This window comes from Diuraphis noxia, unplaced genomic scaffold (assembly GCF_037042655.1).
Source record: "Diuraphis noxia isolate RWA-SAM2 unplaced genomic scaffold, SU_Dnox_SAM2 contig0005, whole genome shotgun sequence".
NCBI classification, from domain to species: domain Eukaryota; kingdom Metazoa; phylum Arthropoda; class Insecta; order Hemiptera; family Aphididae; genus Diuraphis; species Diuraphis noxia.
This window is the reverse complement of record NW_028301715.1, coordinates 40,588,606-40,611,314: the sequence shown is the minus strand read 5'-3', so window position 1 is coordinate 40,611,314 and position 22,709 is coordinate 40,588,606. Positions and strand designations below refer to the sequence as shown.

The window sequence follows — 22,709 nt, the reverse complement described above, 5'->3', positions numbered from 1 at the left end:
AAATATTTTGGCTTAAATTATTTCTATGCAAACTTAAACATTTTATAATATAAGCAATATATAACCTAAATATATATATATATATTTATATATATTACATTCTAGTCATGATATATAAATATTATTGTTTCAGAATGATATTTTGTATAAAGTTAAGAAATTATGTTATTTGATCAAAACAATAAAATACAATATATAAAAAAAGCATTTATTTTTTTGGCAAGCTAATGTATGTATATATGTATAATATGTATTTTGACAACGGCATGTTTGGTATCCTAATCAATGTCCGTTTTTATTTGGCTTCCGTTGATGAAATATCTTTGGTTCAGGTTGAGGAATTGTGCACCTCACAATCAACGTCTGTATCCAATTTTTCGCAGTGCTTTTAGGTCAACATCTCCGTAGTAGTCTTCACTATAAACGTAAAAGAAATATTAACTGTTAAAAATGTTTTGTTTTATTAATATGTGATCTTTAATTTACGTTCAACGTTAAACACGATCGTATTAAAACAATTCGTGTAAAAATTATTAATGTGTTAATATTTCATACTTCTTATTCTTTTTATTTTATGTTAGGTTTGTGTTAACTGCGACATCATGCGTGTGTATTCTTTTAGGATTTGTATTATACAGTTGTTAGATTTGTATCTACTACGTGACCAAAAAACTAAAGAAACCGTCCGTAAGTAACACCACACAATTATTTAAACTTGATTAAATTTATTGCAAACGTGCTGTGATAGACGACTTTCTTTTTATGTATTGGTTTTTTTTTTCGTAATATTGCATATTATAGTACCGTCCGAGCAAAGCTGTTCGGAAAACTTTCGTTCTGATGGCTGGTCGTATCTATGTCCGTTGGTTTATCATCGTACAGTAGTTCTTAAGACTATAAACCGCGGCAAAGGTGTGGATAAACCCACGCTATTACCGAACCCAAAAATAGTTGGTATCTATTGTCAGGGTATACGTTACAAATTGCAATAAGTAATTAATAATAACAACAATGCATTATTTCCTTTTTTAGCACGCCACGTAATAGCTATGGTGGTTATAGCTATGGTTTGTACGTGAAATTGTTTTTGAGTACCTGTGTTAATCTAATTTTGTAAGTATCCGGTGTTTCATATACCTGTTCAATTATATTGTTATATTTCTGTCGTTTAAAATTGTTTTTTTTTTTTTTTTATCGTGTTTAATCACCACACATATAACACATTATTACTAAACGACATCGCCGTTGAAATCAATAGGTACTGAACTATTGACCACAATTATTTGTTTTGTACAATAGTTATATACAGTGAAACTTCTTGTTCATCATAATATTATAACAAAAGTCGACTGGGGAACAAAAAAGATTCGCGGCATAGCGAAATTCCTTAAATAGAATTTATGCACGGGTTAACAATGAAGGTTATGGTTCTCCGAGATAATTTGTTAAACAAAACGTTTCGTTAAATGTTGTTCGTATGTATATGTAAGTTTCACCGTATTAGGTAGGTACAGTACTTATGCCTATCTCGAGTGTTGTTTACTCCCAGCAGCGGTTCAAGTTACACTGGGCATATTGCAATATTCAACACATCGTTTTAATGCGTCTCTTCAAGATCAAACGAATTCGGACAGATCAGGTTAGGTTAGGAATATGCAACACGAGTCAAAGATATTAGTTGTAATGTAAATGGTACTATTAGGTATAGGTGCTTTTATAGTAAATTTGACTTGCTCAATTGCAAAACTCACAGTTCATATTGGTGTTACAATACCTATATGTTTATTATAATCAATGGTGTAACCATAGGGTTGGTATAAAACGGTACCTATGTACCATACGCCCATTGATAAATTTAATATAAGATAACGTTGTAGGTAAATATTATTAAATTAATATTGTGATTTTATAAGCCCAAAACTGATCTGACCCGACCCTTAAAAAGCTGTAAATATATATATACCTATGTATTTAAATTATTTCATAGTTCAAATATAACATTTAACTTAATATTTATCTTGAAAAAACGCAAAATCCTTATTTCTCATCGTGGAGGTAACTCGAACATTTTATTGAAAAAATTGCAATAACCGCGGTCACAAACTATGATTAACCACACCAACATATGTTATACTTGGTAACTGGTAATGATACAATTTAATAATTTGTTACACAATTCTAAATTTTGACTTATTCTGTGATTCTTACTTATAGACACTAGACAGTTGATGAATGTAATATTATATATTCGATTGACATAATATAAAAAATAATACCTAATACAGAATACAGATTACTTAATTATTAACACTAGATACTAAGGTATATTTTCATGTTTGCATCATTTTTGCAATGTATAGGGATACGCTAATTCATCAAAATTTGGGCCAATATTTAACATATAATGTTAAATGGGTACACGTCGAACACTCGTAGCTAGTTTACTCCTCAAACACCACTGTTTATAATTCAACACAATCTAAAATTCCAGAGAAGTATCTAAGTAAGTATGAATATCGAGAAGACTAAGTGAATTTATGTACAATATAATAGGGCATAGGTAATATCAATATTCATTAGTATGCTCGTACAATCAAAAGCTTTATAACCTCAACATTAAGATGATGGACATTTTAAAAACTGAAAAGTTTTAAGTTTTAAAATAAAAATTTGCATAGACGCATATTGAAAGCTACAAATACCCATAGCCGGCTACTTGCATTATAGATAGATATGAAAAGCGCTCTTGTTAGCCGCATGCAAGAAACGTGTAACCTTAAAACATGTTGGTATATACAATTTATATTGTTATAATAGAAATGTAATACCTTAATACCTATGTATTTATATACTGTTATAATATTATGTACATATTTTGTGTTTTGTACAGTATGTTTTACTACATGTTTCCCTTGCTGTTTATGAAAAACAATAATAATATTTTCCTTCGGCATTTGAAGCGTCGTAACATTTTATAAACGTAGGTATAGAAAACTTTGGGACGAATTTAATTTTATTGCGACGGAATAATTATCATGGCAAGGGTAGCGATGAATGATGAACAATGTAAAAATGTATGTATTCAAATATATATATTAATATATTTAATATAATAACTATGTTTTTAATTTAGGTATATAATTATTAATAAACTTACAATAATAAAAAACATAATTATTATAAAGACAAGTACACATTGTAAAATTAAAGAGCGTAATTTGTACAAAATATTTTTCATATAGTATATTATATAAATTGATTTAATTATTTTATACATATATATTTAAAAAATGCAATGTATCGTGAACGGGACAATTCACCTACCTAAATTATAACGGTTGGGATTTTAATATTAATACATGTACGAAGTGTATATATAAGTACACATATTTTATTGATTGTGTTGTGAGATATTCGGATAGTTTAATGGGGTTTATTTATTTTGATTTTCGCGCTTAAATAAGATAATTATATTAACAAAAACGTGTGTGCAATAGTCATGGACTAGACATAGCAGTAAAAGCAGTAATTTGTGGCTGCAGCTGATGCCGTCGTCGTATCAATGCGCCAGTACTTTATCGGAACTGTTTAGAAAATAATCATGGGAACAGCGATAAATTATCAAGTTTATCAGACTGGAATATCGATCGAATTAAAATACGACGTCGATTAAAAAAAAAAAAAGCGTATAAAAAAAGGAAACACAATAATAATAAGTATAATAATAATTAAAAAAAACGTATTAAATTGTGTGAGCACCTGTATATAAATCCTCTTTACATATATATAAATCGTTTTATATTTATATGCGTTGGACATGGGTAGTATACAGTAGAGGGGTTGAGGGAGGGAAAGAAAACTCGGTACTCACACAATTCAAAAACCTTAAGTAAAAACTTTCAAAAAGTCCTTGTGTTTGCGTATTTGTGTGTAAGTGTGTGTGTGTGTGTGTGGTGTGTCCGTCACCGCGGGCGAGTTACGCCGCTGTCGTTATCTTTTAGTCTAAGCGTCTTCGTAGTCTTTGGATGACTGCGAGGAGACGGGGAGTTGTTGTGGTTGTGGCCTGTTGGACTGCTGCGGGGGTTGCGGCCTGTTGGATTGCTGTTGCTGTCTCTGGGGTTGTGGCTTGGGTGCGGCTGGTGCTGACTTGGACTCAGCTGACGATGATTGTTTAGGTTTGTTCTCTAGTCCGGCCAACAGTTCGCTCTTCCTGATCGCCTTCAGGTCCAGGTCGCCGTAGTAGTCCTCACTGCACACACACATAGGTAGGTTTGTTTTGAATTTTTTTAACCCCGTTCACGGTTGTTGCCGAGTCGTTATTATATATTTTATACTAATATTATGCTAATGTATATTACTAAATGTATGAAGTATCACTACCTATACAAATGTCAACGTAGGTATATCGTATATGTACTTATATTATATAGGTAGGTACACTTAAACATTTGAATGTATAATATTATAGTACATAATGCATTTTATATGTGCATGTTTTGCGGATAGTCAAAAAATCCTGAAGGATGCGACAGAGTCAAACAATTCCGCACGATATCAAGAAAAACATTAAATCTGTGGTAATTATATATACAGTATACATATATACATAGGTACACGGTGTCATTGAGTGCAAGTATGATTTCAAGGTAGCGGGGCGGTTGTCGGGTTGTTCGTTGTGAACGTTGAAAAAATAAATTTCAAAATGTCAATTGTAACAACAATAATTATTAATTATTATTGATTTAACAGGTCTTGGTCTCAAGCATCGCCGCCGAGTCGTTAAGGACGGTCGCGGATTTAATATGCGACATCGTTTCGGAACTTACTGTATATTATGTAATTGTGCGTATTTATGATTATGCTAATATTCGTTAGGTCATATAAAATAAAAATTGCACACACGACTGATGTTGACCACACGACTGCAGTTGAACTCAGGCCAAATATGAATTGAATTTCGTGAGTGCATCATAGCCACATAAAAAATTTAACCCTGAGCTGCAAATCTGCACCGCGGAAAGATGGCTGAGAGATGGTGCATGAAACATAATATACGCGTCGTCCGGAGGAATTCGAGCTGCAGGTATTTAAATTTAATTTTTTTTCCTCAGCGGTAAGGTGATAGATATACAAAGTAAAAACCTATAGAACAGACAATTTTCCCACTCCTCGGTATGACGTCATTTTTTTTTCATTGGCATCGCGATCAATTATCGTATAGTTTTTTTAATTTTTAAAACATGCAGTCGTAAAATTGTTAAATTATTGTTATTACATATTATATGTATGATGTATGCAAGACCAGGAACTTTTTCCTCGATCGCCGCGGGTTAAAAACAGGTAGGTACGCCAAAGCCGGCGGGACAACAAATATTTGTATACTGTTGGCTGTTGCAGATCATTGTATTTAGTGTTAGATACTTATATATGTATAGTGTATACAGTGGTCCGTATAATATAATATTTAGAAGCATAGTATCGCTTTCACTTTTTGTGTGGTTCAAACGCGATACACATTTACATTTTTTACGATTTCGGACGATATAATATTATAATTGTATTTGTATATAGACACGTCTATGCACCTATGTATGTATATATATATAATGTTAAATGTACGTCGTAGACGCATACCACGCAGATTATGCACACGCGCTACCCACACACACGTAATATAATACCTATATCGTTATGCACGCACGCACCCGGTCATTATATAGTTACGCTAAATGTGTTGTGTTTATATTTATTATATTATATTATGTATTATCATTATTGAAATTACGTAGTTATACATACAAGTATGTATCTAATAAATATCGTGGCGCGGAGATTACGGTGGTGATATTTCGTTCTTGACGGCGCGTCTAGAACTGCCAATTGGCTCGTGAAATTATCTATGTATAACAATTTATGTATACCGCAATAAAAAAACGTTTTCACACTCGACTATCGCTTTAATAAGCATGCCTCTCTCTGCTGCGGTGGTTTATAATTTTGTACCTACCACACGTTTGTATCTGCACATTATAATTGCAAATTGTCGTATAATGTTTGTTTTCGTAAAAGCACTTTCGCAAAAGGTAAAAAGGAAGAAAAAATATGCATTAAAGTATTAAACGATGGAATAATATAATATAATAAACGCTCACGTGGCACCTTTGACTTAATGTGCATAATAATAATAATAATAATAATGATATACTATAATTTGTGCGTATACGCGGTGTATAGGTATACAAAGAAAGTTTGAGCGCGTGCACTTTCGGAGACTTAAACGGTTTAAAAGAGAAAAATAACGGCTTATATCAATCCGTAAATTATGTATTATACAGAAGAAACCGTCCGAGAAGTATCCTCGTCCGTCGCGTGGCCCATGCACTTGTGCGTCTACGGTTTTTATCACGCTTAACCCTCGCGACGATGACGGTTTGAAGACCGCATGCAACCATATCATGCACGCCGAGATATTAATCGTAGATATATAGTATGTTAAAAGTAATTTTTCACGCGTACTCACAAACTCTTTTAAGAAAAGGCGTACGATTTATGTCAGAGCATCATAACGTTGACGACTTTTTGGTGATTATAATAATGTAAATTCACCATCGCATAACCAAAAAATTATTTATTCATCAGATGATGTTATAATATTATTACGATTTACAACAACGTTTACGTGTGGAAAATTTAAATTGTTACGTTATATACTCCGTAAGAAGGTGCATGAATAGAATAAGCCATTTTGTTTTAGTCGCAAACGGTTTGCTATGGATGTTAAGTATTTAGAATATATCTGAGCTGTAGAATGCAGAATATGTATCCTAAATATACGTATGCGTATTATTACACGAAACGATTGTAAAACTGAAAATACAGATTTATAGGTAAAACATTTTAGAAATGAAAAGTATCAAAACGAGCAAAATGTAAAATTATCACAACCTACTACGGAAATATGAACATTGTGTTCGAATTTAAATCATTGTGCTATATATACCTACTATGCATGTATGCAGCGTCATAACCCATAAGGGTAATTACTAATTATATATAGTGTTACATTCATTCATATTATTTCACGTCTATAACATTGTAGAGAGTGAGTAGTGAGTACACGCGTCGAAATACTTAATGGATAAAACTATAATAAATATGTCATGTTTGCATACCATCCGGGAACGTCTTCGGGGTTCTCACAACTTCCGCTTCCGTCGGTATCGCCGATTTTGAAAACTGTGCCAATTGGGCAACCGTATTCTCTGGCCGAGCCTTCCATACAAATGTAGTACTTCCTGCAGTCGTCTGGGTGAGCGTGTCTGCTGAAAGATCCGACGGATGCCAATAATTCACCGGCAGCCGGGCAGCTGAAACCATTTGCTACTTCTACGGTGGACCAAAAAAAAAAAACGCCGTTATTTAAATCGATATCCGCACGATTGCTGAATTCATATATCGTTATTGCGTACAATTTATGTGTACATGCTTGACTAAAATACTATATTATATACACGCTATACACACTATATATAATATAATATACTAACCATCGACTTTGCATTCTGGTACTTGGTCGGCCCACATGCACACCCTGGATTCGCGGTCGTAAGCCAGACCTGGAGAACATTGGTATCTGCTAGCCTCACCCGCCCAACAGTTCCAGAAGGTGTCGCACTTAACATCGTCGGGGAAGATTCCGTATAATCTTGGGCAGTGGGGTCCACCAACGGCAGGTTCTGAAGCGGGTAAATTATGTAAGTTATTGTCACAAAACGAGGTACTATAAATATTATAATCTATAACTATTGTTGTACTTGTGACTGGATTCATTTGAGAAGCAAAGGATATATAATGGTTAGGTCTCATAACGAGAAGTGGAGCAGAAAAGAATTTATAAAACAGTAAGGCTACGGAAATAGAATATAGAAACCTCAAGGAAGAAGATCTCAAGGCTGAGCAAAGAAAATATGAATTGAAGTAATGTAAGAATACTTAATAAATTTAGGAATCAAAAATTGTAGAGTAGAAGTTCAAAATATTATAGAAACAGGTAGTTATCGCCAAGAAAACTATTTGAGAGTATTATATATAGTTATGTCTGAAGTCTGATGCAAATGAAAGAAAGAAGATAATAAAATAGGTTTTACACGTGACGGATCGTCGCAGAAAACATTGTGGAAGTCAACGCTTTACAATTGTTATAAAATTGTCAACCGATTCTTACCCAATTGTGTTCTTGCGCCGCAGTCAACGTTGTGCAAGTAATCACAGTTCTCTTTCAGGTACTTGGGGTCGGTGTCGTCGAATGCTAGACCGTTACCGCAAGTCTTTAGCTCAGCCACATTGTTGTCGCACTTCCAGTACTTGTCGCAAGATATGCTGTGCGGGTAGAACCCGTAGTCGTCTGGGCACTTGAACTCTTCTCTCTGGCCGTGAACTGCGCATATAATTACGAAAAGCACATTATAATTATTTATCACGTATATAATACTTTATAGATATATATATATATTATATAGGCGCGACGACGACAATTATAATTTTAATAAACATACCGCGACGCTTGTTATAGGTAGGTACTATTACTATTATAATATAGTTGTTTCCCAGGACCTTGGGGCGCGCCCCATTGTGTCCGGTCGTCTTATGCAACGCGTCGCGAAGACGGCAGTAGCGACGAAGGTATTCAAACCATGGTAGCTGCCGCCGCGACGACGAGGTTATGTAATTATAATATTTTTTAGCTCTCATACAAGTGCACAGGCCTTCTCATACGAGTTATTAGAATACGCGCATTGTATTTAATAATAGTATCACATACGACGGGTCCGGATCACTGCAGCGTATCGCGATGTACACAGAAAACGCTTATACCTACCTATACAATTGTAGTTGCCTCCGGACCCATGGAATTGTATCGCGCAATGACCTTTACCGTATGATTCTGCAGCTTTTTATTTCATCTCGCTTCTCTCCATATCTATCTCTTGTCGTTATATTATTTTTTATTTGAACGCGTCCGTTGGCGTGTACGTACAATGGTGTACGAAAACAATTGTCGTCCTACCCTACCCGGCCGGCCGCCTACGAGTTTGCACGAGTAATGCGTCCGTATATTATATTGCGACGGATGTATAAACCTACATAAGTACAATAAATACTTATTTTATATTGGTACTTTTTTTATGGTGTCCGCATTGTAGCGGTGGATATTCTGTAACCATTGGCGATTGCGAAACACCTGGAATGGAACTTGCCCCAGGTTTCTGGGTCAAAAATGATGATGATAATTATTATGACACACGTCGTATATAGGTAATAATAATATATTAATACGTGTACGCTATGTAATAATACATAATATACGTAGTTGTATCCGGTTTTGACTATATAGGTACGATTGTCGATGTCGTTGATCACTCGTGTGGGTCACGCACGCTATGTCCCGCCGGCGAATCAGATGAAGATCGCAGCCGGTTTTAGTTATATAGGCGAATTTGTTTTTATTTCCACACTCCAAGCTCGTTATTTTAGTGTATATGTAATATGTTATTATATAGTCTTTTAAGTATAGGTCACTCGTGTTACGCAGGAAACCGAAGAAGGACAATATTTATTAATAATAAAAATGACAGATACACTCTCTCTCTCTCTCTCTTTGTATATTATATTATGATTAATAATTTATTCAATAAAATATTGTGATGTGTCTCGCGCGCGGGTGTTGCAATCACGCGCGTTTATGGATCTCCTATTATATCAATCACCATCGTCGGACATTGCGTAAAGGTATATAAACTGCATACCACATACGTAAGCATAAGACCGTCAAGACCCTTGTCCCCCATACATTGAAGTCTATTGCTCAGTAGTTTATTGGTTAATGAATGAGTCTAGAACGTGAATGTATTACCAATTTGTGACTACTCAATAATAATATTAGGTATTATAATAATATATCTTATGAAATTATATATTATTGTTATATCATAATGACATGACCGTGGACGTACGGTGTTACAGGAAGACGAAAACCGGGCCAAGCCCAAGCAAATACGGCGGCATCGCCTCGACAATTATTATAGAAAGCGAACTTGTTTTTATGGTCCTATAGGCAATGGGTGCGAGTATTTAATAATAATAATATTAATAATGATAATATCAAACGCATGCGCGCGCTGCATAATCTAGTTACATGCGACATTCTTCTGCAGAGAAAATAGAATTATATTATTATATCACTCGGCCACTGTGTTATGTCGTATAATATATATTTATTTGTCTGCATAACACAATATACACACAGACATAAGACACATATTATAAAATATAATATAGGTTATCGCCGTCCTTGGGCGTGCCTAAAAGTTGACAAAACTCTTTATCTCGGTATACGAGTTGATATATAATTATTTGTTATTAGTATTATTTCTATATAGGTACCTATATTTTTATATACCATAATATGTATATGGCATTCGAGTGGTATGATGTTGCGTAATTGATAATATATGCGCGTTTTCCGTGAGCTCACCGATCGTGTCTCCATTCGTTTTAATATTATTATTATATCGGCAATCCATTATTCATTAGACGCCGTCAGATTTTGGAGTGGCCGTCGTCGCTAGAGGTGAGTGGCCGTGCCGTTGCAGTCAGTGGAAGCAGATAGAAATGGAAAGAAAGAGAGAGAGAGAGAGAGAGAGAGAGAGTGAGAGAGGGAGAGAGAAAAGGGTTAGGCAGCGGCGTTACGTCTCCTCCGTCTTTGGGTTCGAAAACGTCTGGGTGATTATGTAATGAACACACACACATCTAGTCTTCCGGTTCATGAAAATTTAGTAGGAACGCCTGTTTATAAGTCTTAAATCTCTCCCTCTCACTGCCACCCCGCGTCTTCGTCGAGCGTGGAGGTTACCTCACAAGCATTACACACAAGTCACTGAACGTCTACACTGCAGGCACGAGTTTTTTATGGGCACTTTTAATTATCGTAATTTTTCCACCTGTCACACGCGCATAAGCCTATTATAGCTGGTACGTGTTTACTCTGGTCCGACCGCACCCCGAGAGCTATTTATTTGCTTATTATTTTTGGTTTTAATATAGCTCGCCTGTTTGTCATTACAATATTACATCATATTTTACGATCCTATGAAACGAACGGTGTTTATGCGCCTTGCCTATACAGAATACAACTGGAGGCGCGTCGTTGTCATATAACAATACGCAGTGATACATAATAATTTCTAACCTCCCTAAGTAGAAAATAACCATGCAAGGTATTCGTAGATAAAATTTAAAAGTCTCAGTGAGTGGTGTGATGGGGTGCAATGTTTGCCCTGAACGTTATTTTTTTGGTATGGGCATCTTGGGTTTATAATTCATTTTTATTGTTGAATTTTATTTTACTATCAAGTTACATGACATGTATGTAATTAGCTTTTACTATCATTAATTTTTAGTTATGAGAAGGGGTGTGAGCAAAAAAAAAATTGGCATTGGGCTTAAAAAAATCTGAATAGATGAAGTATTTATTTATTTTAGCATTGAGGGAAATGTAACCAATATTTCTTTCGTGAAAAATATGGAAATCTTCAAACCACACGTATTTATCTTTTTAATTTGTACATAAATTTATACTTAATCAATTCGTTATTTTTTGTACAATTTTACAATCGGGTTGTTCGTATGCATGTTCGCGTATGTGGAATATATGTTTCGCGTGGGTAGTGGAATTTTCTATATGACGATACATATGAGGAAGGAACTTATCGAAATTTCACTTTTCCCACACTGCCGATAGACCATAATCATAATGTTATATAGGTATAGTTATCAATCGTACTGAAATTTTTTTCTTTTTCTTTCACTCTTCGCCATTCTTATACGCGCGATACACACATTAATGATATTATGTAGGAAAGAACTACGTTTATATAGGTATTATACTATTATATTATTAATATGTCGGGTGCAATGTTACCTGTATAATTTTACTATAAAGTGACATAATTTACGGTACGTGCGACGTATATAAGTCACACTATTACCTGTCGTGGCGTATAATTTAATATTCGAACGCATTATATTATATTGTATTATATACCCATATACGCGTATATTTATATTGCTTCACCGATCTCTGCGTGTCCTGGTTTCATGATGTAACACATCGTATGTGTCGCCTTGAAAATATATCGATGGATTTTCGGGAATACAAACAAACTGTGTGTTACATAAACCAACGGAAATTAGATATATGTCTAAAACAGCATACACACAAAACGACGTATAGCTTGCAGTATTATATTATTAAAATACGCATAATATAGAAGCAGACGTTAAGTGAGGTTTTTTCCAAAATTTGAAGAAAATACTTTATAAAAACAGTTAACGTGGTAATTGTATCCGAATTCTCGAAGTTTTATTGTTGTTAAAATTCGCGTCAATAGTTATGTCGTTTCTTAAGACGTAATAAAAGTTGTATTATAAAATACTGAGCAATAGATTATTTTGGAGCATATAATTTATAGGTAGATAGGTTATAGCATATTAAGATTATTAGCTGTATACATTGATTTGTTTTACTATATTATTTATATTTTTTGTATCAGTGCAGTTGTTACCTTGATATGCTGCGATGAGCAAGACGGAAGCGAGTAGATAAATGTTCATCTTGACCACGTCTAATAAAATTTAATAATGGTAATGTTGTGTTTTATTAAAATACGGCGATGTATAAATCACTCGGGAAAAATACAATTATTATAGTATAGTGTAATAATATTATGAATTTATAAAATCGAGTTCACTTTCGCGGGCGGTAACGCGATGATCGTCACTGGTGAGCGGCCGGTGCTTGCCTCTTGTTTTATATGTACGTCCTACCCGGTGCGACCTCAGCCCCACTTGAGTATTCCAGTCGTGTGAGACTTGAAATCCAAAATGAAAAAAAAATAATAAGAAACAACGCGCACGCTCACACGCACTCGCATATGCATTCATACTCATACATATATACATCACACACAGATGCACGTATTGTTATACGTGATTTTTTTTAAATCTGGACTACGCCCAGCGGGACCGCCGCCTCAGAGCTTTGCCTGTACACCGCCTATACACGTTTTTTACGGATTGTTATGGCAAGAAAAAAAAGAAAAGAAACAATAACAAATATAGTAAAGCGCACACGATACGATTAAATGCATTATGTTATTATATGTGTAATGTCGTCGCTGATGTATAATAGTCGCGTAGTCGTATATGGGGTGTCAAGCAGGGCGTTTACGCCGTTTGCGTTTGCGTATACATGTTGTATAGTTACCGACGTCTCGTCCTTGACGGCCGATTGTGTACGACTTACTTTTTTTCCTAGACGTTACATATTTTTCGTTGCTTGAGACTGAGATCCTTCGTTGTTGACTTTTCGTTTTCGTCGTCATCTTCGGACATCGCGCTTGTCTGAGCTCGTCCAAGAATTTATATTTTAAGCGCATATACACCGCATGGTTGACCTGAAAACGGTCCTATATACATATATAGGACCGTTTTCATATATATATATATACCTCTATACGTCCATAATAACAATATGTTTTATTTATATAGTAATATAGTTATCTTTATATTATAAAATCGTATGCATTACACAAAATTCGTCGTAGTCCGTGTGTCGTGGTCGTCGTCCGAAAGTACGTCGAATATATTATTATAGTAGGTATTACATTCGTATTATGTACAAGGCTAAACGGCGGATATCATATACATTGTATGATGTTACAACCCATCGTGGGGCGGCAACAGGTCCTTGGTTTTCCCACGCGAAGACGTATACACGCATACATATATAGTATTTAATTTAATACCATATCGTATTCTGTGTCCGAAATCTGTTCGAAAAATAACACAACAAGTTTCTACATAATATATATTTGCGATGTCCTCCGGAGGATTCCTACGCCGCGCCGCTGCTTTGTCTTGCAAAGCTCCTCTCTTTTCCCCCGTTATTGTATTGCTTGATCGTTGAGCATTGCTAAAACAACAATGTAATAATATTTAACATTATTCAGTTCCCTCGGATTTTACCATCCTTTCCACCGACTTCGAGTTTTCGTTACGTCCTCGTACCGTGTACGCCGCAACGTATTAATCTTATTATTGCGTCGAATAAGTATATGGGTACGCGCAACTCTTCCATTATAATATACTAAGTGCTGGATTATGCAAATGGACATAGATTTTATGCTTACAAACATATATTTATCTATTACAATAAATTAGTGAAGAGTTGAATGCACCGGTTACCAAATTTCAGTATTAGTTGCGCGATAAAACCAATTAAAGCATAATTGTATTAATCAATGTACATAACTATTATTTAGAAAAAAACTTGTAACAACAGTAAAGGTGTTATTTGTGGTAGAATTAATAGCACCAAATGAATCAACTTACATATGAAAATATGGCGTAAAAAGCGTATGCGTGAGAGCAGGGGTGGCGTTATACGTAATATTTATGAAGGATCGTGGTTATATAATGACTTAGCTTTAAGTCAAGACAATAATCGCTGGGCTAACTGTATGTTGCGTCCCAATGTTATGTGTAGAAATTATTAATAAAATTATTCTGTGGAAATTTCATGCATCTACAATTATTTTTTTTTTTTAGAGCTACACTAAAGAAACAAAATCGAAAACTGGTTTTGCTCAAAAACCTCGGAATTTCTTTAATTTTTTAATCTTTGATTGACTCAATTAACGTACGCATAACAGAAACACAGTCGTTATACTAACATAATTAATATATGCATATCTGCGAAATATGGCCTACGAGCCGCATTAAGATTAGATTTTTAACCAGAGCTTTTATTGGGATACAATTTATATTTACTGAATCATGCTCATCATATTAAAATCTACTTAAGGTCTCACATATTATTATAGATAATATCCACACCCTTTTCCCTATATTCTCATCCTAAACGATTCCCTAGACCAACAGGTAACGCAAATTGTTAATTAAAAAAAAAATCTTACTACTTTAAACATGGAATTAAGGACCTCATCAAATTGCCACCATATGGGATTCGTTAATGGGAAAAAATCGATAGATGACGGTGGTAATAATAACGAACATGTTTTTGTAGCTCCAGCATTTTTTTTTTTTGAATTAATATTATGTATTAACATTATCATCTTTTTTATCACTAATCATTACTAGTTCTAATCATTATTAGATATAGATCATGTTCATTATTCATATAAACAATTACACAATGTGTACTGTAGAGAAGTGTCTAGCTGGCGTCATATTATAGTAAATATTAAGTTATGAAAACTATTTGTTTAAAAGGTTAGGTCTGACATAACATATTATCAACTTATTTTTTCAATTATGGGGCTTATTCAACTTTTTACAGATTTACTTTCTGCATTAAGCGAGTAGCTCATTAATATGATAAAATGAACTTTTTTCCAGGAGGGGGAGGCGAGTTATTGATAATAAATGCACAAAAATGTAATTTCTCTCACAATCATAAATATGCCCAAATTACGCCACTGCGGTGTTATGATTATTATGTCGCCTTACGCGTGTGTGTGTAACAAAAATATTATTATTATTATCGTATGAATTTTCGTTGTCAGCAGAGGTGTTGTGTATGGCACATGGTAATAATAATACGCGTACTCGTGTGTGTTAGCGTTTAACGTTTAACCGCGCGGGTGAAAGCAGGACCAGTGAAAGTGATCGATATATATTGAGAGCGCGCAACCGCCCGTAATTTTTGCGCTCATTTGAATAATTTTTCTGATCGCGATATCGTGTCGAAGTCGGGTACAGGACGTGTTATATATAACACGGACACTCACCTGTCGAGGTGTATATATCATATCTCTATATATATATATATGATATATATGTGTGTGTGTGCAGCCGTATAGGAGCCTACCTAAAATATAATTCAGGTATATATAGGTACCTCCTATATATATGGCTATATCATTTTAACAATGCTGTATTTATACAGCGTGTTGTCGGTGGTACTGTAAAGTAATACGATTTTCGTGTGCATTCGCGTGCAAAATGCACCCGATTACTATTCTGCTGTCTAACGACCGCAGTGCAGTGGTGCAGTGGACCGACTCTATACGTGTGTGTGTGCGCGCGCACGCGCCGTGGAAGGTCATTAACTATGTATAATAGGTATATACGGTATACGGTATATACTTGAACACACATACGCCTCACTGCACATATGTGTGTTGAGTACGTTAACGTTATGGTTTCTTCTCACTGCATAATAGGTTTACGATGTAAACAATGTTTAAAAATAATAATAACATAATAGGGCTACTATTATAATTTATAGTATGACTACGAGTATCTATAATATAAGTATAGAATAGTTAATAATAGTATAACAACGCACGAAGATGGTTCGGAAAATCATTATTTTCTTCTTACACTAGAAACTTTCTACAAAAGTAGTATAGTCGTTATACTTTCCCAAAAGTGTACAATATAACTATATACCACCGAATATAATATTGCCAATTGTTTTCGCGGCCACGTGAGATTATAATCGGCTGAAATATATTAAACTACTTATCAAAAATTAATATACCTAGACATAAAGTTACATCGATCAATCAAAATTTTCATTTGTTGCTAAGTATATAGATACTCCAATTTGTGTACAATATACCAGCTACAACTGTTGCATAATGTCATACCACGCGTGAATCATACTAGGGTGTATAATATATATGCAAGGATAATCCAAATCGATACCTATGATTATTATTATATGTATTTACATATACATTATATGACCATTTAAGTCATCCTGCAGTAATTACGTCCTTGCGTTATATGTTTTCACGCTTCCGCCTAAAAGTTGATAGCATATAAGTGTATAGCTATAGGAGACGCGGAATAATAACACGAGCTATAATGTTGCACCGTTTTCGTATATCATATACACAAGACTTGACTGAGACGTCCTTGATGGACGGCTGAAGGTGTAGTATTTTATATATACATTTGTAGGTTTATACATACATTAAACGATTTATGCTGATATGTTTCAGTCGATAAATAACAAGTTGTCGATCGGAGCATAGGAAATGTCAAAAAACACGTATTCAGCGGGTAAACAAATAATGGCAAGCCCTCCGGCAAATAGGGTAACATTTGATAATATTATAATACACTTTAAGAGCGTTTCCAGTGTGTTTCTCAGCGTCACCTGATGATGATTAATTATATAATTTTCATATTATCTTCCAAGCCTGTTATATAAGCTTATAACGAACCTATATTATCTCTAATATAGAATTTTGTAAGTTAAATAACTCTAAAGTTGTTCGTTAAAATCTAATAATACTTATTTTCAAAACGTTGAAAAAAATCAATCTACTTAACAATATATAATGTAAAAAAAGATCGTTCTCATTTGGAAACTATAAGTGTGTAACACTACAGGATAGTCCATAAATGGTATGAAAAATTGTACTTGTAAATATGGTACTTAAGTGTATTCACTTGAGAATTTCAAAAAATCAAAATTTTAATAGATACCTAGGTATAACGTATAATGTTATAGGATACGTCATATAGTATTAGCCACCCTGTACCTGTACTATAGTATTATATCATTTATACCTATATATAATATATATTAAGTTATATAAATATTCAAATATATATTATATCACATAATAATATACGCATAATATATAGAATATTTTTCTGTTGGCAATCATAATTAGGTATTACTTCCGTAGAAGAAACAGCGATCTAACTGACCCGCCGTGTTAATTCATATAAACTATACAATATAGTCGTCAGATGGCCAGACGAAAGTACCGGTAAAAAATATGATATCGTAATTAATCACATTTGTAAATTATACTATACTTATATACTAAACTTTGATGATGAGCATCATTAGATATTATCGTGGCTTAGGTAAAGGTTTTAGGTACCTGATTAATCACTGATTATTATAAAAAGTGACGATACGCGCACATATTATACCACTGCACCTGTCGATTGCAAATTTACAACACTTCGTAGCAGTGCATTGGCGGTTGTAAGCCGTCACGAGTATTTAAGAGTGCGTATTCTAATGTAGTAATTATATGTATGAATGTATGATATACACCGACGACGACTACGATTACGTAGGTTAAGGGGGTACATGTTATGTGATATATTATATGTTGGGTCAATCCTTGTTTGGAACATTCGAACATTTTTTTTTTTAATGCGTTTTTCTATTAATCGAAAACGCTTCCTCCAACGCACGCCGCCGCGATGACTCCCGATCCGCGTATGTCCTACATAATATAATATATTATGTCATTATATGGTCATCAGGATATAGTATAGTTTTTTGACGAAAGGTATTTAGCAAGACCGGTTTTGTCAGTTTTTATTTTCATGAATCGATCAACTATTTAGAAATGCGGTAGCGTTTCGAGCCAAGTAAAAAAATAAATAAATAGTACGTGTAGGTATATTAAATAAATAATCAATTTAATATTTACAGGAAGTATATTTTGTTGCCAATTAATACATATAAATATGCGAGTATACATAAACACCTATATACGAAACGACCATTCGTCATCATATGCAATATACATAGATATATTGTACGTATTATAGGTATAATATATAGCTCACTGCTTGGCTATTATTTTATGTTGTATAGCACAACGGCTACCATTGAATTGGCTCCCAATTTTGGGTAAATATAAATTCGATCCTTGAATTGGCTCCTGAAAAATGTATATTTAAATTGGCTCCTTAAATTGTTAAATATTAGTTTTAACCAGGGATTCTCATATTATAGGCGTTTACTTTTGCGATGTAAAATCCAAATATATTCAACTTTTTATATATATTATATAGTACTTAATCTGATACAAAAATTATTATAAGTATAGACCCCAAAAAATAGTCTAATATAATATTTTTGTTTAACTTAATGATTTTTATTTATACATTTTATAATGACGCACTTTGCTAAAATACTGTCTGTTTTTTTAATTTTTTAATATAATTTTGTGTAACGATATAAAATATATGAATTACGAATTATATGTACTTTAAATTATTAACATATTGGCAATCAATAAATTTTTGAAAAAAAAAACGGTAGGGAGCCAATTCAACAGTTAATTCTTGGGAGCCAATTCAAAGGTACTTATTAAGGGTAAAATATTGACTACCTGTATTGGGGAGCCAATTCAATGGGGCTAGGTAAATTGAGTCCGAGATAAGTTTGGTGCATTTTGAAAGCGGTAAATTGAGTCCCTGGGAAAATAGGTAGTAGGTAAGTTGAGTCCCGGAAAAAAATAAGGCAGTAGGTAATTTGAGTCCCAGGGAAAAACGATTTATATGCATTTAAAATTTAAAAATATGCACTATACAATTTTTATTTGTGATTTGTAGACATTCATTGACTGCATGTACCTATATGATTTTGAATATAGCAACATGCATTTTAATTGAATTTTTATTAATTATATAATTATTTTTTATGCAATAAAAATACATGTTGCTATTTTCAAAATCATATACATGCAGTTAATGAATGTCTACAAATAGTACAAATCACAAATAAAAATTGTATAGTGCATATTTTTAAATTTTAAATGCATATAAATCGTTTTTCCGTGGGACTCAACTTACCTACTACCTATTTTTCCCCGGGACTCAATTTACCGAGTTAGGGTCATTTGGGACTCAATTTACCAACCCTGAATTCAATTGCTCCGAGCACAACACTCGTTATTTAAATATTATTTTTTTATATAATTTGTTTTTATCGTTATATATCGTAGGTTATATATATATATATATATATATATATATATATATACATATATACATTTTAAATTTTGCATTCAGAATTAAAATATTTCATTAGAGTATTTCGATGTAAAAAAATCAATTAAGTAGTTGATCAGTTAAATGCTAGTCTCAAGCTTTCGCTTGTGTAGCATATATGCAGGGTTTCTTCAGAATATGTCGACTCACTGTTGTTTTTAGAACTTAGCACCCCTCTTTTAGAATCAATGTCGAGAGGGATGAATGTGAGTTTAATGTTTAACAAAATTATCATGTTTACATGTTTGAAATTCTAATCTCAGAAACTATGTTGTACAAATTTCAACATAAGTTAAATAAATATACATTCCTTAAGAGTCGGAGGATGATTTTTTCTCGTTATTTCAACCCATATAGGATAGTTAGATAAAACTATCTAACTAGATAATAAAACGTATATAAAACATAGGCTACGGCGCTACACCTAAAGTGCACAAATTTTGTGTACCGATGATGTTTACACACGCCTAACCTTATATCGGAGCCGCGAATATCATCACACATGCCCACCCAATTCCGAGTAGCACACTCGTAGTTTTCGAGCTATTATGTAAATGTGTAAAATTATATTATTATATTTACCTACAGAAGTATATAGGTATTGGTGTGTGTATAGTATTATACATATATTACATATATATATAACCTCTCACTTTAGCGAATTTGTTGAGATTCACGGCTCGCACAAATCGTTTTACGACCCCAGGCTGCGGTGTTTCTTTTATAACTACCATGTTTAAATGAATATATTATTATCACATTCTGTATGCTTATATTACACAGCGATGACTACATTGCGTGTTCGTAGTAACGTTTTTGACCTTAAGAGACGCGGATAAGAGGTGTTTATTACATACGTAATTTTTGTCGATGTTATATTATGCTGCACATTGCAGAGCAGCGGAAAACGAATCGGATTCATAATAATATAAAGTTCAATTAATTTAGAACTATTATGGAAAACGGCGTGTGATCGGAGGTCGGAAAACGATAGAATAAGTAACGCGCGTTGATTCTTATACTAATTTTGTCACAATAACGAATTGAATATAAGTACTATATATCCTTGGCTCTTGCTCATACATTTATAGACTAGTTGAATATAATATACAATGTAAACTTATCGCCGTTGATGATAAATATAATTGTAAGAGTTTATTTTCAGATAAACCGTTTATTCAGTATTATCTTGAGATGTTTGGTTTAGTTTTGTACTAAAATATTTATGGAACTAAATCTTAAAAATAATACTTGAATTTTCGCTAATTTAGTATATGAGCAAGCGACTAGCAAGCTGAAATACATAGGTGAATAGGTGATATATATTTGTCATAAATTATAATTTATAATACTCTGACGATTAGATCTACATAAATTATTTTTAAAATTCACTCTGTGACCCTAACAGAACTCGCTCTATATCAATATTCTATATGTTATTATTTACTGTGATATACTGATATTTCAGTACGAAACAATGAAAAGAATAATGAAAGTGTAATTATATAGGTATGTACATGCGTACTTTATATTATTTATAATATATATTAAATAGGTCGTACTGACATTTTGTGTTAATAGTTTCTGTTATATTTAATAGTATTATTATATATTTTATTAATATAATGTGTTGTAATGAGAACCATGCTTAAAAAGATATACTATATTTACATTGCAATTGTTATATACTTATATGCATTGTTATTTATTTAGATTTTTTATGCGCACGCCGCACACCCCTTTAGGGTGTATCACGATACGTACAAACTACTAAACAACATTAATACACTTAGCCATGTGTTATAATATAGTACAGAATAAAGTTCAATTGTATTTATAATGTATATAATATTAACCATTAAAAGTAAATCTAGAGCAAACATAAATTAATTTTAAAAACGAATTGAAAATGTTGGATCTCGATTTGGTTGAAATACTTTATGTGGGTAAAGAAAACCAATATTATATAGCTAATAATTCATTTTCACTATTTTTTTTTATTCGTGCGCTTTGTATTATAAGTGATTTTGAATTTTCAGTGTTTTCTCTCGCGTTTTTCACAGTCAATTTGGTTTAGTGGCATATGGCTATTGCGGTTTTATGTATAGACTAAGAAAATGTACGTATAAAATTCATGATACCACAGTCCACGTGTCACTTACTGCAAAAATTTTGTTGTTTGTATATGCATGCAGAATTATTCTAGTTAAAACCCGTTTTCAAGCAAATAGTTTGATCACTCTTGGTAGTATAAGAACTTTAGTACTTTAGCCTTTGGCTGTTTTCTAAATATATTTTTATAGATCATAATATTGTTTAGTAAAAATGCGAGTAGTGGTTTCTCACGTTATATATATATATATGTTATGTTTTTTTTTTTTTTTTTTTTTTTTTTATTGAAACTTTGTGGTTTTACAATTTATTTCAACATTCAACATATTTGTTATGTTATTATCATCTTTTAATTATGTTTTTTTCTACAGGAGTATAATATTATTATTTATTTTAAGTAAGTTATAACAGGTATTAAATATAAGTCGTTGAAATCATAATTTATTTGATTCACGCCAATTAACCAAAATAAAGTTCAAGAAATAACTACATACATATTAATATATTATATATACAAACAAGAAAAATTAAATATAACCTGTAAATAATTGTATATATATTATGTAACCTATTGTAAACCAACGCCAATGGCCTTTGACGCCGAGGCTTAATATAAATATAAAAAAAACAAAAATTAAAAGTGAATGGTATATAATATATACATTGTATAGAATATAAATTATAAATATATATTATTA

General features: G+C 32.9%; 1 protein-coding gene across 2 annotated transcripts; it reads right to left on the bottom strand.

Moving 5' to 3' along the window:
- Positions 1–187: 187 nt before the first annotated feature.
- Gasp (Chitin binding Peritrophin-A domain-containing protein Gasp) lies at positions 188–12,862 on the bottom strand. Of its 2 annotated transcripts, none has more exons than XM_015516975.2 (5): positions 12,624–12,862; positions 8,225–8,437; positions 7,548–7,736; positions 7,173–7,386; positions 188–417 (listed from the first exon to the last, which is right to left on the bottom strand). In XM_015516975.2, the coding sequence occupies exons 1-5, from the start codon at positions 12,670–12,672 to the stop codon at positions 357–359; spliced, it is 726 nt and encodes a 241-aa protein (XP_015372461.1). In that variant the 5' UTR covers positions 12,673–12,862; the 3' UTR covers positions 188–356. The 2 variants fall into 2 exon arrangements, with proteins under 2 accessions (XP_015372461.1, XP_015372460.2); XM_015516974.2 differs by lacking the exon at positions 188–417 and adding an exon at positions 3,074–4,249 and having other exon boundaries at positions 12,624–12,861.
- Between the last annotated feature and the right edge of the window lie 9,847 nt (positions 12,863–22,709).